The following is a 27114-nucleotide window of genomic DNA, read 5'->3' on the forward strand; positions in this document are numbered from 1 at the left end:
TTGACTGCCAAAGTTCAGCTGTTTAATAACAAAATAACAAAAGTTCTCACATCCTTCACCCTATCACAGCACCCTGAGAGGCACAGGTCCAGATATATGGTGTGGGCTGGCAAGGTAAACAGAAACAGAGGCAGCAAGTGAAGGTCCAATGAGGTTCTAGCATCTCTTCTCTGCCCAGCCATCAGCAGAAAGCTTCATCCAAGGAAGGCCAGGGCTGCCCATAAACCCAGTCAGAGACTGAGAAGACACCAGGGCTGATAGGGAGAAGGAAGAGAATGACAACAGGTCCCTTGGCCAGTTCTGTCATGTCCAGCTGCCAGAAGCCGGCCTCCACTGGCACTCACACAGGCCTAGCCTTCTTGGCCTTCTTCTCAGACCTTACAGCCTCATCATGGGCTTTCCGCTTCTCTGCCAGTTTATTAGCCTGTGAAGAGAAAGGGAGACATCAGACTGGGGTTGGGAACTTGGGGGTGAGGGAAGACATGGGAAAGGAATCTCCTTCCTCCTATATGGGGCTACTCCTTAAAAGCAAAGCTTCTCAAAAAGCTGATAAGAAAATAATCATGGGAAAATATCTGATTTACTTGAGGGTAAGAAAACAGACCTTACCCCTTGCCTTTACAACTCTATTGTTTCATGGGCCCACAAATCTCCAGTTAGAAACCTCTGGGCTCTCAGAACCCTCAGATCCTCTGGAAAGCCAAGTCTGACACCTTTCAAACTTTAACCAAGAGATGGCAGGGAGAGTGCAATGGAAAGAGTCTTCCCATAGGCCACTAGACAATGGGTATTTCACAACTATAGCAATTATGCTATTAAGAATTTAGACTGCAGAAACACTCTAAGAAGGGAAGCAACCTCTCAGGGATGTTTATTGAGAATGACTGAAAATAGAAAACAATAAAATCCCATCAATAGGGGACAGGTTTTGTGTTGCACAATGTCATGAAGTCCATGTTATGATTAAATTAAAAAAAAAAAAAAAATCAAACTCCAAAACAATCTATAAATATAGCATGCTGCTCCCCAAATGTCATGTGTACAAGAGAAACCTGGCGGGCTTTTCTTATGGATCACCCCTAAGGCAGGGGTGATCTATTACTAAGTTATGGCTGCACAATTTTATTTATTTATTTATTTTTAAATGAGCATACATGGCTTTGTGAACAAAATAGAGAAGCTTAACAAAAACCTCCCAAGTCTGCTGGAATAGCTCTGTTCCCACACAGGGATTCAGAAACAGGGAATCCTGGGAACAAGAAGGGGATGAAACAGGGAATCCTGGGAACAAGAAGGGGATGAAATCCCTGAGTCACACTTTCAGGAAAAGGTTAAGAATGACCCAGAGTGTTGTTCCCAGAGGACAGCCCACCAGCCTCTGAGTTCACCTCACGGCCATTTCTGGTGGTTATACCTAAGTCTCAACAGGAACTTACCTCTCGGATTTTTCGCCTCTTGCCAAACATGATCTTTTGGTAAAGGTACTTCTCCCGCTTCTTCATCATCATAATAGCCAGACGCTTGGCTTCACTCTCCTCCTCCTGGGCCAGTCGTTGCTTGTCTTCCAGTTTCACAGTGCCTGCCATCACCTTGGGCTTCTGAGGACATAGAGAGGGTGCTCATGGGTATAGGTTCTCTGGCAAGTGGGGCTGCTTCCCAGGCGATGCCCCAGTCTAGCACTGCCATACCTTTGCCTCCATCCTCTTTTCCTCCAGGGCTGCCAGGTGGGCCTCTTCCTCCTTTTCTGAAGCAGCTTCCACATCTTCCTCCTCCTCTTCATTTTCTCCCCCTTCATTGCCGTCACCTTCATCGTCTTCCTCCTCTTCTTCCTCCTCCTCTTCTTCCTCTTCGGACGCTTTCAAGTTTCCTACAAACAGCTGGTGGGAATCTGCTCTTTCTCTTGCAGGGTGAGGACAGGCGCCAAGCACCACCCTCTGACCCCACCATCTGCAGATATTCCAAAGGCAGTTCAAGGCTGTCCTTGCTGTAGCCCCCCCGACACCTCTCCACAGCCTCAGCTGCCCTCAAAGGATACTCCAACTCCCAGTCCTCAACTCCACCACCTTCTATGTGAACACTGATGACAACCCCAGATCTTTCTGCTCAGTTCCTCTGTACATCAAATAACACTTGACTGTAAGATACAAATGTCCCCTTCTCCTATGCCTTCCTCCAAAGATAGGTTCAAAGGACTTTCCACTCTGTTCTACCCTGTTCCTTGCTTGCAAACTCTACAGGAAAGGGAAAAATGGACAGCTCATGCCCAGAGGCCCAGACCATCCAAAGGAGTCTACCCACCCTGCCATCCAGCACTCACTTGGGTCCTCTCCCCGCTGCAAAGCCAGCAGCTTCAGCTTCTCAGGTGGGATGTAATCTCCTTCCTTCTCAGACACAAAGGGTGAAAGGTGTGGGGGCAGCTGCACCCCAGGGAAGTATTCTGCCACAGGGAGGAGAAGCCGGGCATTCACACAGTCAAATACCCACTGTGGCTGCACGTAGTACCTAGTACAGAGTGGCCAGCAAAGATAGGTCATAAGGGAGCAACCTGAGGCCCCAATGCATCCCAAGAGCCTTTGAGATAGAACTTTCCTAAAATGTACAACAGGGCCTCAGGGCCTTACCTGCCAATGACAGGGGTTTGCTGTCCAGGTCGGTCAACAATCTGATGGGTGATGCAGGAGTCTGTGACATCATAGGTGGCTCCAATGCACAAAGACTTGTCCCAGGACACATCCCCTCCAAAACTCCTATAAGCACAGGGAGAGACCAAAAGGGTCCTCAGGCATGAGTTGCTTGCCCTGGGACCCACTGGCCACCTAGTCCACAAATTCACCCTTCTAGGATGCACTTGCCCTGTCCCACTCCAGATACTTCTAGTCCTGACCCACCAGGGACCTTGGTAATAATGTGATGACAGCTTTGCCCTTGGTTGAATGCTTCCTATGTGCTTGATGCCATGCTTGGAGCCATCTCCAAGCACTGATTTGTAAAAAGTGGATATACACCATCTGATGTTATTGATGGGCAAAACCAAGACCAGACTGCAGCAGGGCCAGCACTGTGGGCCAACCTGAGAGCCCTCCTACCTGATGATGAAGGCCAGAGCCTCTCGGGGCACCTCACGATTCAGGAAGAATTTTAGGCCCTCAAACAGCTTCTTGTGCTTTTCCTGTGCCTCCAGCTCCTTCCTGCGGTCCTCCTCCTGCACCGCCATCTCCTGCCAAGGTGGAGCCAGACCTTGCATCACCAGGGCCATCCACCCCACTAGAGCGCAGGGACTGGAAGAAACCCCCATCCTTAGCTTCCTTCTAGATCCTATAGTTTCCAGATGCTGGCCCCCATTCCCTGACCCACCACCATTCTAGAAGGCAGTGCCATGCTCACCCCATCAGCAGGAAACTCATCCACCTCAGCCTCCTCCTCTGCAGCAGGCACCACCACTCGGGCCAGGCTGGCACTGAGGGCTGCTAGTTTCTAAAGGAGAGAAGCAGGGCTGCAGGGATGCTTGCTTGAAGGTAGGGGACCTTGTCGGATGAGTGGCCAGGGTGGGAAGGAGGAACTACAACAGCTCTGGACCACCTGTGCATCCTGGCTCTGAGGGGAGGCCAAGACCACCCACCTAGTCAAACCACCCCAACCCCAGGCCAGAGCCCCAGACATGTTGGGGATAGGGGCCACCATTCTGGGGAGATGTAGGGTCAATGCCCCTGAAACCCTTCTTACCTCCATAGAGCTCTCAGAGTCCAAAGCATAGATGCCCTCACCGTCCTTCATCTCTGCTTGGGTCTGACCCTCGAGCTGGGAGCAGGTAGAAGATCAGAGAAAAAAGGATACCCATAACCCCTTGCCCATAATATGGGGAGAGAAGGGCTAGGGCCCTACCTTTGGGGGATAGTGGAGGTTGAGGGACTGATAGAGGCGGAAGTTGACAAAGCCAAGCAGGGTGGTGTAGAATTCCGTGAAGGTGGCCATGACTCTGTAGTCCACATCTGTTGGGTGCTGGGGGACACAAGAAAGCATCAGCAGCACAGTCACACATACGCCCCACCCACTGCAAGGAGCACTCTGAGAGCAAATGCAGCTCTAGATAGGATTCCAGGGGTTGGCCAGATCACCATGTGGGAAAGGGGAAGCCAGAATTAAGAAAAAGAAACTGGACCATGTTGTTCCCATGACTGGCTGGCCCTTCCGTGCCCTTGCCCTGGCTCTCCCCTTCATCTTTCAATTCTCAGTGTAGACTTCTATACTTGAAAGGACCACCTTCCCAGCCTGGACAGAAGTGAAGCCTTTTCTATCACCCATCCCACAATCTGTCATAAGTCTGCTCCAGGGTCAACTATGAACACCAGGAGGGTAATACTCTCAAAGGCCAGAACAGGCCACAGCCCAGACAAAGCATGACAAACCTTAGCTGACAAAAGTGCCCTGGAAAGTCCAAGCCCAGCTGGGGACAGTGGGTGAGTAGGACTAGGTCCAAGTATACCCTGGAAACACCATACAAAGGTATAGCCTGAAGGCCTAAGAATAGGCTGGCCCAGGTTGGCCTCCTAAGAAAATGACAGGCAGAGGCACAGCCATCCTCACAAGCTGCCAACCCAGTAAGCAGGAGGCATGAAAGGACTTATCTTTGCCCTTGAGAAACTGATCTAAAACAAGGACCAAAGTACCTCAAGTCTCAAGTGGTCCTACCCTCTAAAACCAGGGAGGCCGACCCAGCCCTGCTGACCCCTGTAACAGAGAAGAATTTCCAAGGTCAAAATTGGTAATGATCACAATATTCCCACTCTGCTAGGTATGTCATAACTCTAAAAAAAAGTTGTTCCTCCATCTTGCTGCCAGGCAGTGATCTGTGCTGTGGAGGATCTGCCTGGTGGGCATATGGGCACTAACTCCATTTTCCACAGCACAGCATTCAGCAGGACACCCTCTGCCCCCACAACTAAGTTCCATAGCAGTACACCCAGCTCTGGCTGCTTAGGGAATGAGCACATCAGGCCCCTACAACAACCCAGTACTGGCCACCCATCCTCTGTTTAGAGGAAGCAGAGGCAACAAGCTAGCCAAGGAAGGAGGAATGGGTGGCCCATGCCCTTCCCCCAGGGCCAGCTGTGTGGAGGCTGGTCTTCCACAGGGCCCTATTCACCACTCAGGAGGGCATACAAAGACCAGTCTGAGCAGTATGGGGGTGGGACATCAGAGGGAAGGACAGAGAGGGTCAGAGAAGAAGGAAGGAAGGAGGAAGAGAGGATAGATGGAGAGGGGAAGAGGGATGGGCCAACAGCTCTGGCTGCCCAAGCCAGAGTCCAAGGGAGTGGGAACAGGGACTGCAGAGGGTCAAGTCCACCTCACCCACAACCTGCAACCACATCACCAAGCACCAACATACTGCAGTTGGGACAGGTTCCAGCAGCCCCAAGTGCCCAGACCCCTGGCTCATGCTACAGCACATAACTCAGCAAGAAGCCCAACACTCAGCCAGGTTGCTGCTTCTGCTCTCTGTGGAGGCACCAGTTCCTGCTTACTGAATAAGCCAAGTGCAGGCCACAGAACAAGAAGTAATCTGGCAAGACCAGCCAAGACCAACCAACCTGGAGGATTAGAAGTTAATGATATCTCCACAGAAGGTAAAACCAGGATTTCTCTCAGTGGGGCCCTCTCAACAATTCCCAGGATTTAAAGAAAGATCAGCAAGAGGTAGTGCCATGTGGTAAGTGCTTCTCTGGCATGTCCCCTACCCAGGATTATGCATGGGAGGAAGGGCAGGAGTGAAGCAGCTTGGTATGATCTTGCAGTTGCCAATAGCAGAGAGGGGATGAGGACCCCAGTAGATCTGAGGGCAGGGCTGGGCTCCACCACAGTTCAGGCAGCAGACATTCCCCCAGAGCTGCTCACTGTTCACCTGACCCCAAAGAGCCAGGCACCAAGCAGTTTCAAGGCTTTTTTCTCCCTTAAATCTTCACTGAAGGCTTAGACAGTGGAAACACAAAGAAGTGAACATATCTAATGTCATCTGGCTGATGGGTGCCAGAGCTGGGCAGGCTTGGGAGCTCCTCTTCTTAATTATGATTAATGTTCAGGTCTGAGTGTAGATATCACATGAAAATTCTAAGATGGATCATGCAATGAAGAATGCTGGTGTGCTGTGTGGCACACTTCTCACCCATCCCACCCCATTCCCCATTTGCAGTCATCAATTAGAAGCCCAGCATGTACTAGACCCCACAACCTTCCTTTCCACCCTTACATGGACATGGGTTGAGGAGCCAGCAAAAGCCCCTCCTCACAGGCATACTCACATCATGGGAGAAGGCATAGGGTGTGATCCACACAATGGGCTGCCCCAACACTTCAGCCTGGTAGTAAATGCCTTTGATGGATAGGAAGACCTGAGGGAGAGGGAGTAGACAGCATGGTAAAGACCACAGGGTGGCAAAGGGAGGGGCTGAGGAAGGGAACCTAAGGGCTCACCTTGCGCAGAGCACGGGCAGCGATGATATAGTGCAGGAATTCTACGGTAAGCCGGCGGCATAGTTGAATGATCTGCACATGGCACTTGCCTGTTCGTGGGAAGGTAGAAAAGAGGAAGCACATGCACAGGGCATCATCCAGGTCCCGCAGAGCATCGATGAATGTGGGGTACCTGTAGGGTCAAGAGGGCAGAGCTCATGAGTTCATTCAGCTGGACTCTAAAGGGGCCCTGACCTCTTTGCTCTACCGTGTCAGCTACCCCAGGGCCATGTTCCCCAAGCCAGGCCTTACCACTGCCACCTCCTAATGTGGCCACACCAGCTTCCCCATAGCTGGTTGGCAGTCCTAGGAACAGTCCTAAGAAGTACTGAACCAGGATGCAGAGCTCTGAGGACCAGGGAAATCCCAGTGGGGGACCTGAAGATACCCACCAAAGACCCAGCCTTGACCACTTTCATATCTTGTGGTAAAAGGGTAGAATGAGTCAGTGGCTCTCTCTTTTTGAAGATGGAACCTTTAGTTCAAAGAAAATCTATTGGGAGGTCCACAATAGAAAATGGAAAAATGGGAAGCTGCCTTAGTGGGCTGGGAAGCCAGATGGGGCTGTTTCCCCTAGCAGCATTCATGTCTAGGCCTGGTCACAGGTCACCAGAATGGGCTGTCATCCTTCCTTGTATCACCAGACCTGTCTAGTTGGCAAAATCAGTTAGAACCAAGTGAACTGTGGATAAAATGCTAGAATGGAGACCTGGACTAGGAAAAGCCACAGCCAATATATTTCCAGTAATCCTATGGCAGATGAGGAAACTGATGAAAACAAGTCAACTTGGGAGAGAGCTACCACTCACTGTATGGCTGCCCAGCTAAGAGAAGGTGGTGCAGGGAATGGAGAAGATAACTGAACCACAAGTAAGTCCCACTGAACTGTAACCTTGGGCAGGTCAGTTGGCCTCTTCCAGACCCAGCTTTATCTGGAAAATGACATCACTAGACTAGACTATTGCTTTAAAACTGGGCCCTTCCAAATTATATTGCTATATTATGTGCACGTATATGTAACAATAAATTCCATTATCTACAACTATAATGCACCAGTAAAAAAATGTGAAAAAAAAAATCTATTCTAACATAAAACAAACAAAAAACAACAAGGAAAAAAATCCTGGGTCCTTATAGCTTCCTTAAAATGCCCTGGGCAGGGTTTCAAAGCCTCCCTCCCCAGCCAAAGCAGTCCTCACAGCTCTGGCACCCAAACCACCTTCCAGAAAGCTTCCTTTGGAAGAGTTTGCTATTTCATAAATGACTCCGAAGGACATGGGACCAAACACTGACAAGGTCATTCCAGTCCCATATGGCAACCCTCATTGCAATAAGTCAAGAGAGGTGTGCCAAATCTTCAAGCCCAGGCCAAGACGAGGTAAAGGGCTGAAGAGGGACACATAGGAAACAGTAGAAGAGCTATGTGGGTTCCTGGTGCAGAGGCAGGAACATCAATCAAGATCCTCTGGTGCCTCATAGTTTCCTAACTCTCTTACCTTGCAGAACCCAACACCAAGGTCCTTTGTGGAAAGAGCACCAGTCATTTCAGGGCCTGATTTTCTTTCTTAAGTTCCGATTTTGGCTAAAGGGACAGGGTGCCACATGGTATATGTATAAATTCAGGTACTTCTTTTTTTTTTGGTACCAGGGATTGAACCCAGGGGTGCTCAACCACTGAGCCACATTCCCAGATCTTTGTTTATTCTGAGACAGGGTCTCACTAAGTTGCTTAGGGTTTCACTTAGTTGTTAAAGCTGGCTCAAACTTGTAATCCTCCTGCCTCAGCCTCCTAAGTAACTAGGATTACAGGTGTGTGCCACCATGCCTAGCTCTTATGTGTTTTTTAAAAATCTACTCCATATTAACAGCTGTGCCATATGTGACACAGGAACTAACATCATCTATCTGTTAGTAACGGGGACTTGCTCAGAATGGGATCAGAGTAGTAACAGTTCTCTGACTGACTGGCTCGTGGGTCACAGGGCTGGAGTGAGAACACAAGCTGTCTAGTTCCTAGGCCAGGGTCCTTCCAGTGATAACCCATAGCTGACCTAAATGAAGACAAGCCTATGTACTCTGGAGCTAAGTGTGCCTGGGCCATCAGATCAGAAAAGACAGACATTCATTAGTCCAGGGTTTATCTATTTTACCACTACTGGCATTTTGGGCCACACTGTTCTGTGTTATGGAGGCTATTTTGGATATTATAGGGTATTTAGCTGTAACCTTGACCTCTCTATAAACCAAAGGTATCCCATTCCAACTTTGGAAGTGAGACTCTGTCTCAAAATAAAAGTTAAAAAAGGGATGGGGATGTAGCTAAAAAAGTCCACTGATTTAGCCAGTGAACTTCTCAGAAATGAGAAGTCTGGGCGAGAAATGGATAAGACCAGAGATGTCTTGCTATGTCTTCTGTTTTTTTCCACATACCCTATGTGCAGTACAGAGCACACTCTCACAATGGGGACTTTGCACTCGCCATTGTCTCTACTTGGAACAAGCTTCTGGCTGGCTCAAATATCGCACTTTAGGCAGACCTCCTGGCAAAGGTATAGCAAATATACCTTCCCTTGTGGCACTCAGTGCAACTTGCAATCATTATAGTGAGTTGTCAATCTGCGTTTTGGTCCGTCTCCTCCAAAAGGAAGCAAGCTCTGTGAGCAGGTTCTTGAGCTTGTCCCTCACTGTACCCTCAGTGATAGTACTGAGCCTAGCAGTGACAGACAGACAGCAGTGTTCTAAGGCACACCAACTCACCTCTCCTTGATGATGTGGTCAAGTTTGTAACTGGGTTTATTGTCCTTCAGGCGCTCTACAGTGTTCCACTCACTCTTCCCATAGGCTTTCCGGAGCCTCCGAACGAATATCTGGAAGAGAGAAAGGGACAACTGATGGTGAGGCAAAGGGCTTCTGGGTACCTCTTGACACCCAGGGTGGAAAGACTCACTACCTCCTAGCTAGCCATGCTATCTGCCTGTGTAATCAGTCCCCTTAGCCCAGGATTTGCACAACAGCCAACTCCATGGAGCACTAGATTCCACAATAATGGATAATGACCATGATAATGACCAGGGCAACCCCCTTGACAAGGCACAGGATAACCACACAAAAATGTGTTGACACACTATGTTCACATGGGAAGAAGGCAAGGCACATCAGTCCCATTTTTCAACTAAAAAGATCAAGTGACCTGCCTTTGAGGTAGGTCAGAAAAGCTGGTCTTTGTTCCCAACTTCTGTCTGCACTGGCATAAAATCAGCCGTGGGTCCATGTGTAGTACTGAGTCAGCCAGAAAAGGGCAGCCAAGGCCAATCATGGGGCCAAGTCTTCCAAACTAACAGATGTCTTCACTCGAAGACGTTTGTTCAGGCCCTAGCATCCCTTAGAAGCTCAAACAGTATCTGAGATTATAAACAGCACTTTTGAGGTAACCATCTCCCATATAGGTCCACTTCTTACAGTGAGTTTATGTAGCTCCAGACCTATCAACTGCTGTCCTGTCCCCTGTGGGTCACTAGATGGCACCCCATACTTCAATGAGGCCCTGCTCACAGTACAAGGGAGTCTTTCAATTCTGTCTGCATTTGGTAGAAGTTTCTGCTCTCCTGGTGGCATGTGAGCATTTAAAAATATCTATCTGTGGAATGGAAGCCTTTGTCTCCTAGGAGCAATCTCAGAAGGAACCAGAATCAAGGCTGTTTCCTCAGGCAAAAAAAGCACCAGAAACCCCTGAAAAGGCCTCTAGAGAAACAAAACAAAACAAAACAACTGATTTTTTCAGAATCAGGGAAAACTGTTAACAGGTAAAGCACTAATAATTTTCAAGGTTCTGTGCAAATGATTTCTAAACATGCAATCTCAGTGAATTCTTATGACATCATTTTGAGGTAGAATGACCTCTTTTATACAGGCTTGCTCAGAGAGAGTATGCAATTTTCCCAGAGTCACAGTTTATGAGTCACAGAGTTACAATGAGGACCCATCCAGACACTAGAGCCCAGGCCTCACCTTGTATTCCCGGAACTTGTTGACAATGGGTTCATGAAGGAGAAACTTGATATCTTTGATAAGGTAAAAAGTTCGGGCTGCTGTGGAGCCCTTGTTAACTTTCTTCTTATGTTTGGGCTCATGGGGATAAATGCCCTTCAGGATACATAATCGCCTGGAAAATAGAAACCATTCATTATGTTAATAAAGATGAGAAGCACTAGCCACAGCTGGGTCTGGAAATCAACAGTGCTCAAGGATCCTTCCCTCAGGAAGCTCACATCCTAGTACAGGAGTCTGATGATCATGACTTCCTGAATATATAATGCAGACTGTCACAAGCACCACAAAGGAAACAAATAGGATTTTTCTTCTTCTTCTTTTTTTTTGTATTCAAAGGCACTCCACCACTGAGCTTCTTTTTTCTGAGCTACTTTTTTTTTTTTTTTTTTTGAGGCAGGGTTTCACTAAGTTGCCCAGGCTGGTTTTAAACTTGTGATCCTCCTGCCTCAGCCTCCAGAGTCACTGGTAATATAGGCATGTACACCATGCCCAGCAGCAAACAGGATATTGACAGGAACTATCAGACACCTAAGTTAGGAAAGGCCTGGCTAAGAAATCAACTTTTCAGCCATATAAAAGGTAGAGGGATGAACATTTAAGAAGAGCCTGCACAAAGACCATAAGATCAGAAAGAAATGAGCATGTGTTAAAGACTAAAAGTGGGCCAGAAGAGGCTGCAGAGATCAAGGTCAGCCCAATGACAGGGCCCACAGGCTGTTGAGAAGTCTGAACTCGACTCTCCAAGGAGTGAGAATCCCCAGGTGCAGGATCACAGGTCTCTTCTGCCAGAAGGGAGGGAGTAAGTGGCAAAGACTCAGGAGCCCATTCTGAAAACAAAGTTCTCCTCCAGCTTCCCCTCAGACCACATTTGGCAAAGCACAGCTCACTAAAGAAAGAGAAGGAATAACAGAATTCCAGATACAGCTTTGGCAGGTGAGTTTTCACTGTGCAGTTTACTGCTCAGGTTCCCCAAGGACCCCTACTCCGCTTCTCTCCAACTCTACCTGAAGTCAGGCAAGCTCAGCTGCAGTTTCTTCCTGGCTTTGTTTCGGCTGATGTAGTTGGTGGCAGAGCCTCGTTCATACTTGGGGAGGGAAAAAACAATTCTCAATTAGCAATGATGGCAGTGACTGACATCAAACTCTGGGACCAATTCCAGAGGCAACTATCAGTTTGAATAAGTGGTCAAGATGCTTCTGGAATGGGGACTGCTGTAGGAAGGAAGCTGACCTGTCTGAATGAGTTTTTTTGCACTGTCTTTGTAATTGTAGAGGACACACATCCAGCATGTCCCCAGCATGATGCTGGGAACTATGAGGTTACTGTGAATTAGATGCTGGGCCAAGTACTTAGTACTAGTCCTAAATATTGGCAGTACAATTAGTGACTCCACATATTATTTCATTTCATCCTCACAACTTGTGAGGTGGATGTCATTAGAACCCCACATTTCACAGAGTAGGAAACAACTCAGTGAAATAAACTGCCAAGTCACACAGCTTTTTCAAAGCTGGTGCTGGGATTCAAACTCAGGTCTGAGTCCAGAGGCTGCACACCTAACCACCAAGCCAGCATTCTCAATTCCTTCCCCCTTCCCCACTATTAATAACCCTCTACCACCACCCACCCCTCTTTCCCCACATCCCCATGAAATCTTAGAACTATAGATCTGCTTATGTAATGCAGTCCTTTGAGGGGGACCACCAACCACTGTCATATCTTAGATACCCCCCAACCAAGTTGTGCTCCATTTGGGATATCATCTGGGTTGAAAATGCATGCCCTAAGCCACACAGCCTCTTCCTTCCCTTATTCATTTAACACAATAGCAGGTTCTCTACTATGTTCAAGTATTAAGCTAGATGCTATGAGGGTAATAAAGACAAAAGGCCTATTCTTTCCCTGCCCCAAGAAGCATGCTATCATGTGCAACTATCTGGATATCTGTAGTGCTAGGATGCTGCTTCACACTCACACCTCTGTATCCCTGATACAGAGAAGCAGTGCACTATAGCAAACACCCTACAATGCTAACCACACAGGTCCTTCCCAAACAAGATCTTCCTCAACAACCAGGTTCAGCTCTAAAAAGCCAAACCTATAGCCTCCTAAGGGATATGTTTGTGAATAACTCTACAGCCATGAAACAGACCATTCATTCTTTCTTTCATAGATTAATTGTCTGTTGGGGTCAGGCCATGCTAGATACTGGAGATACAAAGATGAGCGTCAATTATTTTGACAAGTTCAATTTTCATTAGTAGTGTTTTCTATTGCCCCACGCCACATGCATCTGTATCACCATGCTTATCCTTTAAAACGTTAAGGGGATAATCAGTTCTCTACAGGATGATTTTAATGTAATGTCTGCAGACATTACATTTTGGTTGTTGGATGCTACTGGCATTTAGTGGGAAGTGGTTCAGCAATGTTGCTAAACATTCTTCAATACATAGCACAGCCCATTGTCCCATTTTGTCTCAAGATGTCTGAAACCCAGCTTGAAAGACGCATACTGATTTGTTCACATATCTGCATCTCAAGGGCAGGTTTTCCATCTTCTATCTTTGTAGCTCCCATGGCTGGCACCTATTGGATGCCCAGTAGGGTGTTAGATTAAAATCAAACTGCCAAAAGAAACTTTAAAACCAAAGGACACAACAGAGTCAACTGCATCTTCTTTGTCCCAATTTCCTTTCCAAGCTCTTCATGTTACTGAGGTGACTTGCTATATAGCAACAAGAACAACTCCTTGAAAAACTTTATCATGTCACTCTTGGTTTCTGCTTCTCTTGGAATAAATTCCAAGCTCTTCATTGTAGCTTATAGGTCTTATATGATACAGCCCTTGTCCAACCCCACCAGATGCCATTTTCCCTTATTTCCTATATCCCAGACATGTGATGTCTAGCTCTTGGAAGTTAGTTTCCACTGCCCTGCTTGCTTGCTTGCTGAACACTCCCATGCCCAAGAACCCACTAAAAGTATTCTGATCTTCCAGATTTCAACTGAAATGTTATGCCCTGAAAATAACTTCTAAGACAACACTAACTGAAATAAGCATCCTTATGCAGTCTTCACCCATATCCCTCCTTGGCTTCCTTCGCAGCACATTTAACAATTTATGGTCAGACACCCAAGGAATTGGCAGGAAGCAAATTTATTTAAGCTGCAGCGGTTGAGAGGGGCTAATTTCAGGACTGGAAACTCTTTTCAGATTTATACTCAGTGGGTGGTACAAATTTTTACCAAGGAAAAGAGAAAGTTTTTTGTTTGTTTTGCACAACAACAAGCTTGACTGCAAACCTACCCTTTACAAGAAAGAGGAGCTTCAAACCACAATCAGCTCCCTGCAAAAATCCTGCTGACATTCTTTGTTAAAATCTTGCTGGAAAAGAGAAGCTTTTATACTGCGTTATGGTAGGGGTCTTTTGGGGGCCTACATCACTTTAGAGGTGAAGTTATGCTTGGATAACTCAACTATCACAATTCTTCCAACAGAAAAGAACTTCACGGTTCTTTCCCGAACTACTACGACGATTTTCGCCCATGCTCGAACCCCTTTTCCCGTCACCTTGATCCCACCGTTTTCTGCTTCCACGAGGGGCAAGGTCAGAGAAGGAGACGAGTCTAGGCTCCTCGATCCCAGTCTCCCACCCCCTGGGAACCTTGGCGTGTCTCTCACTCACCTTCTTCTTCTCCAAGCCTCCCATGGCTCCACGTTGAGAGGCCTACAAGCGCCGATCCGACAGTTTCCCTTCCTCCCGCTAGGGCCCCAAGGACCCCCACACCAACAGACTTTTGGGACTGCCCAATAAGATGCCTGTACAAATCCAAGGAAAGGATAAACTTTTGTCCTCGAGACTTACAAATAGGCGCTCCAAAAATAAATCATTAAGGCATTCCTTTGAGATATTTCCTATCCGCCAGTTTGTTATGACAGTTTGAGCGTTTAAACAAATGTTGAAATTCAGGCATTTTATAATCACCCTGATAATGTTCGCTTGCCCATGTGAGCCCCGTTGCATGTTGGGATGGAAGGGGGAGAAAGGTCTGGAGACGGCGCAGTGCCTTCTGGGATGCAAAGGAGTGGCTTATTTGGTAGTTCGTGACGGGAGTTGGACTGCCATGGCAACGGTTGCTAGGCATCGTCCGATTCTGGCTTGTGCTACAGAGACCAGGCCGCGGTAAGTGCCGCTGAGCTGGATACGGTGTTTCCTTTGGCTTCTCTTTGGTTCATGCGATATTGTGAGGATAAAATAGAGGAAAACTAACCTTTTTTCCTCTCAGAGGTAGAGAGACCTGAGGAACCACTTATATTTTCTGAGCCTTAGCGGTGCATTGAAAAATGATGAAAGGCCAAGTAGAGTTAGAGAATTCGTGTTATATTTTAAATGTGTATTTGACACATTTGAGCATTTAATTTGTACGTGGAAATTCCATATTGTGTCCCCCAATAGATTATTACATAAACATTTCTTTGAGATTTATATTCAGTGGGTTGTACAAGTTTTTAACCAAGGAAAACAAAAAAAGTAATTTTTTTTTCACAGCAACAAACTTGATTACAACAACTTTTACACCACCAGCTGTAGGTGTTGTGGTCTTAGTAGTAAATACAATTTTAATGGTTTTTGATGTTTTCTTTCTTGGAGCCTCCAAGCTTCATTTGGAGAAGGCTTTGAAAGTTTAAATTTGAGGCCCCTTGTGAATGTGGCCTGGCCCAAGGTCATGGTCATAAAAATCACCCTTTGGAAACACATTAAGTACTGGTAAATGCTTGTTTTGAACAATTTGAGTATTGTTTTCTACTTTAAAATTAATAAAATAAAATCCAGCAATTCCACAAACAATGAATCATGAAATGAAAACTGGGTGTAGAGGGTGAGTTGGTAAAGAGGTTGAAGGAACTTGCCAGAGAGATGTGAGGAAAGCCAGGGGCATGTGGTGTTTGGGGCAAGAAGACTGAGAAGAATGTTTCATAAAGACTCTGAGGATTTCTGGGGTGTGGGACTTGGTGGTAGATTGCTTTGCCTTGTGTGCCTGAGGTGTTGGAGTCAATTCCCAGGACTGCAACATCAACAACAAAATCTGAGGACAAAAGAAGATTAGCTGGCAGAGAAGAAGAGGGAGCAGAGCACTCAGGCCAAAAGCAGAAAGAAGTTCAGTAGATTCAGGGAACTTTGAGAAGTCCATTATTTCTGGAACATAAAGTGTTTGGTCAAGAGGAAAGAGGTGGCCTAAGAAGGCAGCATTGACTGGCTCATGAAGGGAACAAGGGATAGGCCCAGTGTCCTGGACATGTGACCAGGGCAGTCACCAGGGTCATTGTACTTGGTCCAGTGCTTTGTCACTGTTTTGAAATTCTTAAAATTTTTAAAGAAAGGACCCTGCATTTTCATTCCACCCTATCCCTTACAAATCACATAGCTGATCCTGCTTAGGAAGGGTCATATTTGCAGAAAGAAGATAGGCTCTTTTGCTCACATTAATGTTGAGCAGTGACGGAAAGACAGAAGTGGAAGTAACCAGAAGAGCAGTTGGACAGTCAGGTCTGAGGCTCAAAATAGGCATCACATTTTACAAGTAAAGAAACTAAGGCTCAGGGAAGTGAAGGTCCTTGCCTAAGGTCACCAAGCTGCTAAGTAGTGCTAAAGAGATTCCTCCCAAGCGGTCTGACTTCAGAGTCCACTGGTGAACTCTCACTCCACTGCCTAATGAGTGGTGGATAGGCGCAGGCACACGATCCCTACATCCCTCTCTGTCTTTGAAAGATTGTTTTGTGGTCCCATGACAATGCCACGCAGATTTCAGTTCCATGAAGAGGTCTTAAATTCATTAGAGCTGTCTACCCACAAAGTGCCTTGTGAATTACCAAGCTTCTGTCACCGTCACCTTATCTCATGTACCTTTCTTCCTCCTTTGTAAAATGGGGACAATACTAACTTCACAGACTAGTTTCTTAAATATTTTTAAATTTTTGACAAAATTGTTAATAAACTTATACTCTCCAGCAATCATGCTTCTAGATATTTACCCAACTGTTTTGAATACTAAATAAATGTTCACATAAAAAATTTCACTTGCATATTTTTAGCAACTTTATTCATAATAGCAACAATTAGAAGCAACCAAGATGTCTTTCAGAAGGTGAATGAAAAGACACAATAGAATATTACTCAGTGATTTTTTAAAAAATGAGCTATTAGGCCTTGAGAAAACATGGTTGAATCTTAAAAGCATATTATTGAGTGAAAGAAGCCAATCTGCAAAATAGACATATTGTGTAGTTTTGATTTTAAGACATTCTGGAAAAGGAAAATGAAAGAAACAATAGAAAGAAACTGCCAATATTATTACTGGGGCTTTAATCATAAAGAATGCAGCCTCTAAACTTGCATCATTCAATATAATCATCACCAGCCACTTATGACTTTAAATTTAAAATGATTAATTTCAAATAAAAGTTTTTCAGTCACAGTAGCCATGTTTCAAGGGAACAGTGGAATAATTCACATGAAGCACCTGGTACCTAGTAAGTACTCAAGATTCCTTGGGTGAAGCATTCTACCTATGTCAAGTCCTAGCTTGTTAATTATTTATTCAAATATTTTTATGCTTACTGATCTGGAGCTGGTTCACTCACTACTTGGCAAGCAAAGAGGGTGCCAGCATAGTTGAAAGGTGGGGCACAGAGTCTGTCCACAAGGTGATAGTTCAATTGCTAAAGATTTCACCAATGGTGATCTGGGGAGAAATCCCAGTGGAGGGAAATTCTGTGGCAGGTGCAGTAATTGAGGTATTTGAAAGATATGGCGAAGCAGGTGAAGGATGCCTATAGCCAAAAGAGTTGGCTGGTTATTGCCAACTCATATGGATGACCTGCAGAGACAAGAGACCATGGATTATTAAAAAGCAATTTATGGCTAATTGTGAAAGCTAGAGGGCCTCTGTGTACAAAGTGAACTCTATTTCCTGCAGTGGAAGAGCATACACAGTTGACCTGAAGGTTGAAGTTCTAATTATTAGAGGAACAAGATCAGTGATGTTTGACTGCTCAGCCAAGTCTGTTATATTAAGGTCAAGGCCCAGCTAGGGAAAAACTGGGACCCTGAAATATGGGATGTGGGTAAGTGTGTGGTTATCTCTGAGGGTGCTGATACAGGAAAACCCCCTCCAACCTTCTGGGCTTGCCAATGTGGCCACCTCTTCCCAAGTAAGAGTTTACACTGTGCTGGAAAAAGTTATAGAGATACCCACACATGTACACTCAGGTAATGGGTGACCACCTCAGGAACTGCCATTACATCCTGTCTTAGGTGTCAGGCCAAAAACTAGGGCTGTCATTAAGAGGGGCGGTTGCAGAACTGAACTCATTCTTATCCATGGAGATAATACTCCCTCCTCCCATCCCCAGAATGATAGGTCAAGTGGTCCAATGAAGGTGATACGTAACAACAACAGTGGTAAAATAAGATCTTTTCTCTCTTGCCTTTCTTCCCCCCTGACTCACTTTCTCCTCCTTGTTTTCCACTCTCTCGAGCGCGTGCCCTTTCTCTTTCCTTTCTCTTTTCCTTTCATTTTCTCTCTTACCCTGCAGGGAGACACTGTTTGCTTAATAAACTCCCATATGTGATTTCCCGTGTCCGGCGTGGTTTTTGTGGGATTCCTTACATTGGTGCCGTGACACGGATGGGTCCTTCCACTGCCTCTTAAGCAAGTGGAAACCCATCTGACGCCCCAGTGGCCCCTGGATACAGCCCCACCTTCCATTCGCCTGGACGCTCAGCTTTTTGCATGCAACACTGGACTTCAGATTGTTCTCAAACATCTTCAAATAAAGAAATGCTTAAAAAGAATGGTCAACAGAGTAACAGAGAGATGAAACCAACCCAGAATTTCACAATACCAACCACAAAGGCTTTTAACAATCTGAGCAAAGAAGGACATTTAGAAAAAGAACACTGGAATGCCTTCAGCCATCATAACCCCGTTAATATCTCTGCTGATGGAATTTCCTGCATTCTCTTCTGGGCCAAAAGAATAACAATTAAATTTAAGAATCGTACCTGGCTGGACCTTACAGATGAAGCATTTGGTCAAAAGGCAATAGTGGACTCCGCCAACTCAAACTGCAGTGAGGAAAGTGCCATGTAAGTGGATCTGTTTGCTTGAGGAATCCCTGAGGACTATTGTCTGTTCACTGTGAAGATCCAGTTTTTGTCATTCAGAAGAGAAAAGGGGGCTCCTTTGAATATGACCCTGACATTCTTTGAGGAAGGGAGCAAGTATTTGATATCTAAATGAAAGAACAAGTCAGAAATTAAAGATTTAAATTTTTTTCCTGACAATTTCCTTCTGGACCTTTTAACCAATTATCATAATTACTTTATGGAAAATAAGAGTTTTGGAAATGAGGATTTCCAAACCCTTTCTGGCAAAAAAAAAAAAAAAAAAAAAGAAAAAGAAAAAAGAAAGGAAAGAAAGACTTCAGGCTGTCTCAACTCTGAATGTTAGGTTTCAAACTCTTTTGTCTCTCCATGGAAGAAATTACATGTCATAGCCGAGTTATACATGTGAGTGAAAGAGAGAAGACGCGCTTTAGCCAGGACAAATGTCTGACTCTAAGAGGGGCTTTCTGAAATTGTGGAACACTGCCTATTTGCAAATGTGCAAGGTACTTCTAAGTGGCTAAGCTTCAGAGAATTCTTTAGGACATTTCCACCTGATGAGAACGATCAGTTTTGATAAGAGATAAGCTGATTAAACAGATGTCCCTTTTGAAGAACAAAAAAAAAAAAAAGTGGTAAAATAAATTGGAGCAAAAGCTTAAGAACAAAAAAAAAAAAGTCACTGCCCTGTTATTGGTTACCAGATCTGAACCAGTTTTCAGAAGTAGAACTCTTTGATTCATGAGTTGGCCAGTCCCTAGGAAAAAGGATGCTTCAATATCATGCTGTGTATAAATTGTGATTTTTTTTTCCCAATCCTTCCCCAAAGGGCTGTACGGTCACTTTCTCAAGTGACTATATGCTGGAAAAAGAGAAATAGCCAGATATTTTAATGACTATTGGACAAAGGTGCTGAGTTGAGATCAATACTCAGAAACCCAATCACATCATGGTCTCCCTATTGGAGTAGTGACCAGGTAATAAATGAACCCTGGCTGAAGTCTAGCTCACATTGGACCCACTGGCTCTGCAGCCCCACCCAGTGGTAATTTTCCAAGTCATGAGCATATAATTGGCATTGATATACTTACTAGGAATAACCTACAGGCTCTGGTTTGTATGTGATTTGTCCCTGCCAAAGCTCCTTTTGAAATTTGGTTGCCAATGCAGCAGTGTTGGGAGGTAAGACCCTTAAGAGGGATTAATGTCTGTCTTGCAAGACTGGATTCGTTCTCACAGGAAGGAATAGTTAAGAGAGTGGGTTGTTTTAAAACAAGTCAGCTCCTTTGTCCCCTGTCACGTGCCTGCTTTCCTTTCCACCATGAGACCCTCACCAGAATCCAAGAAGATACTGTTGCTTGGCCTCCAGAACTATGATCTAACTAACCCTCTTTTCTTTAATAAATTATCCAGTCTCAGGTAATCCTTTACAGCAACAGAAAATGGATTAAAACACCTCATGTTATATCGCTGGTCTGTGTGGTAAAATACATTGTAGTAGGGAAGACTGAGTAGAAACCTCTGAAATTCTTCTACCCAAGATGGTAAATAACAATATTACAGTAGTAAAATACTATTTACAGGGACTGTGGATATAGCTCAATTGGTAGAGTGCTTGCCTTACAAGCACATAGGCCCTGGGTTCAATCCCCAGCACTGAAAAAAAAAAAAAATTATTATCTGCAGACTGGGGAAATTATTTCTAACTATCATGTCTGGTAAAAGTTTTATATCCAAAATAAATAAAGAACTCTTTAAAACACAGTAATTTAAAAACCTAATAGGAAAATTAGCAGAAGACTTGAATAGATACTTTTAAGATGGCAAATAAGCACCTGAAAATATGCTATATTATTAGTCAGGAGTGGGCCACAGCCATGGAACCCAATGGTCATATAATGTATAGCAGTACCCAAGGACAGCCAACATCATAGAATACTGGAACAGCCTCCCAAAGGGCACAGCTTAGGTACCAACTAGAAGAACATAATCTGAAATAATGGAATGCATTCCACTTAATCCCAGTGACTCATTGGGAGGTATTGTGCTTCTCAATCCTGCAACCCAGGGCTCTACAAGATTGGATATCCTGGTCCCCAAAGGGGACATATGCTTTTTCCAGGGAACACAGTATATGTCCCTTTGACCTATTAATTATGACTGCCACCTAGGTGCTTTTACTTCCTTGCCCCCAGGTCCAGTGGACTTGAAAAGTAGTCACTGTTAGCCAGGCATGGTGGGGCACACCTGTAATCTCAGCTACTCAGGAGGCTAAGGCAGTGTGACAGCAATTTGAGTTCAGCCTCAGCAGCTTAGCGAGATCCTGTCTCAAAAACTAAAAAAGGTTTGAAGATGTAGCTTAGTGATAGAGAACCTCTGAGTTCAAGCCCAGTACTGGAAAAGAAAGCCAGGAGAATAGAAATGAAAAGGAATCACGTACCAGGAGGGTAATTGACCATGACCAGCAGGAATCGTTAGGGCTACTTTTATATAATTGGGACAGGAGACAATACATGTGGAACCCAGGTGATGTAGCTCCCTGTTGCTACTCCATTTGCCCATTTCAACTGTGAGTGACTGCATGAAATACCCACGACAGGAGAGAGAAAATGAATACCTGTTGTGGTCCCAAGATCAACTGCAGTGGAGGGGATGATAGTTCATTCCAATAACCCCCTTTTCTAAGGTTTCACTCAGGAAGAGAGGCCCATAGAGCTGCTCCCTGAGCTTGTACAGAGAAGTACATGGGGTGCAAGGGATAGACTGTGATGGCCACAAATTGGATCTCTCAAGTCCTCCTCAACTGGGGGACATCACAATAGCCTGATAATGCCAGCTGCCGAGCTCTGAAATCCTTCACCATGTTAATGCCAGCTGTGGCTACACTTCTGCAGGTTGCTCTCAGCCAATAACTGAATATAGCAAGGGTTACTGAGGCAGGCTTGTTTCTTGGAGATGCAGGACTCCTCTATTTGCTGACTTTGGCTGCACCGCTACACAGTAGTCTAAGACCTTTGTTACTTTTTATTTCCTTCCCAGTCTTCTTCTCAAGGGTGAGACCTGCACCCTACTCATGGGTTTCTTGGCCCCCTCTCATTCCTTTACCAGGTACATTTGCAGGGTTTCTCCCCAATCAGTCCTTTGTACATCTAATCCTATTTTGGCATCTGCTTCTCAGACGACCTGATTTAAAACAACCAGTCATTTATGTACAGTTTGATGATTTTTTTTTTTTTACAAATGGAATGTGCCCATGTAAACAGCACCCAGATTGGAAAATAGTATAGGAGCAGGGTTGGGGGTGTAACTCAGAGAGCACTTATGGATAGAACCCCAAAATGCTCCCCACAGTTATTACCCATCCCTTCTAGTTATTACCTCAAAGAAAGTGACTGATTTCCTACATCATACATTAGTTTTGCTTATTTTTGCTCAGAATGCATTTTGACAAGAACTGTGAGGGGGCTGGGGTATTACCCCACTTGCGTGAATATGTAATTTTTATTTGCTGATACTGCAGAAACATGAGACTTTTAGGTCAAGGGGAAAATTTCTTGATACAACCAAATTAGCAGGTAGAGTATGATTGCTGGGTCGGTTCCCCAGTTCTAGACCCACAGTCAATACCTGATAGCTGATGGAAACTGTCCACATGAGTGGCTGGTTATACCCCAGGATAGAGAACTGAAGTAGGACAGAAGAGGCTGGACACTCAAGGAATCTTTAGAAAGCAGGTTTATTGTTTGAAGGGTTCAATTCTTAGGTTCTTCTCTCATAAGAATTCTTTCTCTGAACAAAGATTTTGGAAATTTTTTGAATTTTATACCAGTAGGTGGGGCAGGGGGCAGCTTGGAGGTTCATATGATAAGTGCTTTCTGTTCCATCCTGTAGAGCAAACAAGTTCCACAAGTTTTTTTAATCAAGAAAACAGATAATATCTTTTTGTACAACAAACTTCCAGACTCACACCTATCGTGTGCAAGCCTGGCATTTACAAGAAAGAGGAAACTACCAACCCAATAACCTCTGCAGACATCCTTCTGATCTGGCAAGAGTAAAAGCTTAATTATGGCAAGGGTCTTTGGGGTGGGGGTCTCTGGCCTGCTTCATTTCCCCTTTTGATGATCGTTATTTAATTATTTAAATCAAAGATCATCATCATCCTCTTGGCTTAAATCTGTATATAATGTTTTAATCTTAGTTGTTGTCTTTCTTTTAACAGCTGTTTTTATAGTAGACCCAATAGTTTTAATGTACAGGGGAGTCAAACATGGGAGTAATAAACAGGTTTATAGCAGAACACCTGCCATGCCAATTAAGCTCGTAAATCCACCAAGAGTTGAAAACAATCCTCCAAATAGTGAGATTGGCTCCCAAGCTTTAATGGCCTTCCAGGTTTGAACTGTGCTAGTTTTCTGTTATTGCTGGCTATGTCTTAATTGCTTGTCCATTGTCATCTATTTGGATGTAACAGTTGGAACTGTTGAACTTTTTACCCCTTTTTTAGCCAGTAGGTAATCTAATGTCAAGCTGTTTTGATAGATAGCTACTTGCATCTGGGTCTGTTGTGTGGCTAGGAAGTCAAAGCCTATAGCAGTTTGATTAGTAATAATTTCCAGTATAGTTTGTAAGTGAATAATCCAGTTTAGCACATAAACTAGAGTTCTATAGCCCCAATTGCCCATGCTGTGCCCAGGTAGGAGAACCGTAAGTGACAGTAATCTTCTGAGGTGGCCAGTCATCTTTACTCCGAAGTTTGTTGACCTCCTAGGTTGTTTCTAATGGACCCCCTTTTTTTCCTGGCCTTAGATCTTTATTCAAGGGGATCCATAGGTCTTTTCTAGTTTATATTCCGCCAGAATATAAACTGTGTGTTGATTAGCCAGACCCTCAGTGGCCAAAACAGGGTTGTCGTCCTTCTGAGCCTCAAGGTTCTCTGATGTTTCCTTCCTCTGGGTGGTCAGCTTCAGGGGTGCAGCAGGGTCTGGAGTGCACTCCCAGTCCATGGCTGTGGGCTTGAGCCTCGTGTAATAAATCTAGGGACCTAGTGTAATAAATCTGTAACCTTTACTGCAGTTGGGTCGGATAAAATAACAGTGAAAGGACCCTTCCAAAAGAGATTTCAGGGGCTGAATACTTCATTCTTTGACCCAGACTGAATCTCCAGGCTTGAAGGAGTATATATCTATGGTCAAATTTACTGGCAATTTTTCTGACCTGTTGGTTGAGAGTCTGTAAAGCCTAAAGCTGTTGCCTCAATGTTAATTCTCCTATTTCTCTTAAATCTCCCTGTAATCCCCTGATAAGTGGGGGAGATCTCCAAAAACTAGCTCATAGGGAGAGAATCTAGTACTCTTAGTAGCAGCTGAACTAATCCTTAACAGTGTAATGGGGAGGATTTCATCCCAATGCAGTTGAACTTCCTGACATAGTTTACCTAACTGAGCCTTTAAAGTCCCATTTATCCTTTTTAGTTTACCAGAATCTGTGGCCTATAGGCAGAATGTAACTTTCATCTGATATTTAAACTCTTGGCTAATAATTGTATCACCTCTGCCACAAAAGCTGGCCCTTTGTTTGAGCTAATGGTTATTGGGATACCAAATCTGGGAATTATTTCCAGGAGGAACTTCCTCTTTAGCCTTCTCAGTACAGTTTGGAAAGACTTTTATCTAGCCAGAATAAGAGTAAAAAAAAAAAAAAAAACACCCAAAGATATTTATAACCCTGGGCTAGTTCAGTAAAGTCTACTTCTACATCCTCAAAAGGTGTTCTTCCTAGTTTGGATTCCTGGTGGAAGCCTTGGCTCCTGGCAAGTATTGTTGCAGGCACACATCTCACTTTGTTCATAGATCACCTGGGAGATGCTTGTGAACCAGGGGACATAGAAATGCTGACTCAACAGTCTCAAGTGTCGTTCAGCCAATGTGTGGAATTGTCAGATGAAGGCAGGGGCTAGAGTCTCAGGGATGGTTATGCAGTCATCAAAAAATTTCCATCTTCAGATACTTCCTTTTTTAGTCTTAAACTGATTACTTTCATTTTGGGAATATTTTGGTTCCCATTCTGTTAGAGGGTCAAGAGTAGGACAGCATTTAAACCTGGAACTGGATTTCCTGTCTGTGTCTTGCAAACACTTAACCTTGCCTTTCTGTCTGCTCTTTGGTTGCCCTGAGCAACCATGGTGATTCCCCTTTGGTGACCCCAGCAATATATGACTGTACCTTTCTTGGTGCCCACACTGCATCCAGAAGATTAAAAATTTCCTGCCCATATTTTATGCCTTTTCTCTTGAGTTAATCAATCCCTTTTTCTCATTTAAGTTCTCAAGAACATGAAGAGTAGTGAAGACATATTTTGATTCTGTGTAAATATCGACACAGATTTCTGTTGTCAATGGAGGGCTCAGGTCAGAGCAATAAGTTCTGCCATTTGTGCCAAAGTTCCCTGAAGCAGAGGCTTTGCCTCAATGGTGGAGTCCAGAGTGACCACTGTGTATGCAGCAAGATGCATTCTGTCGTCGATGAAACTGCTTTCATCTGTGACGTACTCCATATTAAGGTCCTTGAGTGGCTAGTCTGTCAGGTCTGACCTACTGGAGAACACTTTATGACCTAATGCAGTTGTGATCAGGTTGTTCAGTCCTGATGGGCAGCAGAGTTGCTGGGTTGAAGGTCCAGACAACTTCAACATGGCTATGTGGATTTTCACATAACATGCCCTGGTATCTGACTATCCTCACATTAGTCAGCCAATATTGTCCTTTATATTCCAACAGTGCCAGTACAGAGTGTTAGTTCCTGTTCTATAGTTTGTTAACCTCTAACACCAGAAAGGGCCATGACTGCAAGGGTCCATAAACAAGGTGGCCAGCATTGAATCATAGAGTCCGGCAATTTAGACAGATAGACCACTGGACAGTGCCATGTCTTCAGCATTTGAGTTAGGACTCCAACAACTATTTCAAACCATTCATGGACATACAGAAGGAAAGGCTCTGTGAGGTCAGGGAGTCCTAGTCCGGGTACACTGACGAGTGCTTGTTTAATATCCTCAAAGTCCTTTGTGTTGACCCCCATGTTAGGGGATCCTAATTTTCTCCCTTTGTGGCCTCTTAGAAGAGTTTGGTCATGATTGAAAAGTTAGGGATCCATATACAGCAGAAATCAGCAGCACTCAGGAACTCTCAAATCTGGCAGCAGCTAGAAGGGGCTGGAATTGAGCAGACTCCCTGTTTCCCCTTGGGGCCCCACTGCCATTGTCTAAGTCAGAAAGAAACGGTAGTACTTGACTTTTTCTTGACAGATTTGGGCTTTCTTCTTGTGAGTCTTTGTAGCCATTCTCACATAGGAGAGTGAGAAGAAGTTGTGTCCCCTTCATGCAGTCTTTTCAGGTTGCTCCAGCCAGCAACGGGTCATCTATATATTGGAGCAACGTGCATCCACATCAGAGGCCAGCATCCACGTCACTGTTTTCGGATCCATAGCCAGTGCCTTCCCAAAGAAGGTTGGGCTACCACTAATGGACCTAGATCCTACCTGTTTAGTAGGGCAGTGCTCCAAATTCCCTATTCCTGGTGGGTTCTGTTACGCTCTGAGGCAGCAGCTCTGGGGTACCAGATGAGTCACCTCACCTACAGGTGCACCAAGGAGAAGTGCTGTCCTTTGACGTCCCAATGTCCTGGGGAAGCTAGACTCGGAGACAAGAGAGACAGAAAAACTGTTTTCGCCTCCACTGTCCCTTTGGGTCACCAAATGAAGCAGGACGGAAGAGGCTAGACACCCAAGGAATCTTAAGAAGCAGGTATATTGATTGCAGCGTTCAGAGGTGGCTCTCGACTAAGAATTCTTCTCCTGAACAAAGATTTTGGCAATGCTTTGAATTTTAAACCCAGTGGGGTGGGGGAGGGGGGTTTGGAGGTTCACATGACAAGTGCTTTCTGTTCCATCCTCTAGACCAGACACAGGTTTCACAGTTTTCTTTTTCTTTCTTTTTTTTTTTTTAAACCAAGAAAACAGAAATAATCTTTTTGTACAACAAGCTTTCAGACTAACTCACACCTTTTGTGTACAAACCTGGCACTTACAAGAAAGAGGAAACTACCAACCACAATAATCTCTGCAGACACCCTGCAGATCTGACAAGAGGAGAAGCTTAATTATGACAAGGGTCTTTTGGGTGGGAGTCTCTGGCCTGCTTCAGAACAACATATTTTCTCTAGTTACATATAAAGGAGAGAGGCAGCTGTCTTTTCCTCCCCTCTGGAAAAGAGGGAGAAAAACTTCTGCTCCTTGGAGAAAGAATGGAAAAAAACCAAATTCTTACCTAACCCATTGGAATGTAAATAAAGTTGTCCCCCAGTAACTGCTGAAATTGCACAGGATGA

General features: G+C 44.8%; 1 protein-coding gene across 1 annotated transcript; it reads right to left on the reverse strand.

Moving 5' to 3' along the window:
* On the reverse strand, nucleotides 1-14390 carry PES1 (pescadillo ribosomal biogenesis factor 1). The gene is made up of 15 exons (XM_079152395.1): nucleotides 14247-14390; nucleotides 11562-11641; nucleotides 10516-10669; nucleotides 9265-9374; nucleotides 6469-6640; nucleotides 6297-6386; nucleotides 3883-3999; nucleotides 3724-3798; nucleotides 3385-3474; nucleotides 3087-3217; nucleotides 2622-2747; nucleotides 2318-2502; nucleotides 1689-1867; nucleotides 1437-1598; nucleotides 1-424 (listed from the first exon to the last, which is right to left on the reverse strand). The coding sequence occupies exons 1-15, from the start codon at nucleotides 14268-14270 to the stop codon at nucleotides 341-343; spliced, it is 1779 nt and encodes a 592-aa protein (XP_079008521.1). The 5' UTR covers nucleotides 14271-14390; the 3' UTR covers nucleotides 1-340.
* Between the last annotated feature and the right edge of the window lie 12724 nt (nucleotides 14391-27114).

The sequence above is a fragment of the Sciurus vulgaris genome (genome assembly GCF_902686455.1).
Source record: "Sciurus vulgaris genome assembly, chromosome: 8".
Classification (NCBI taxonomy): Eukaryota; Metazoa; Chordata; class Mammalia; order Rodentia; family Sciuridae; genus Sciurus; species Sciurus vulgaris.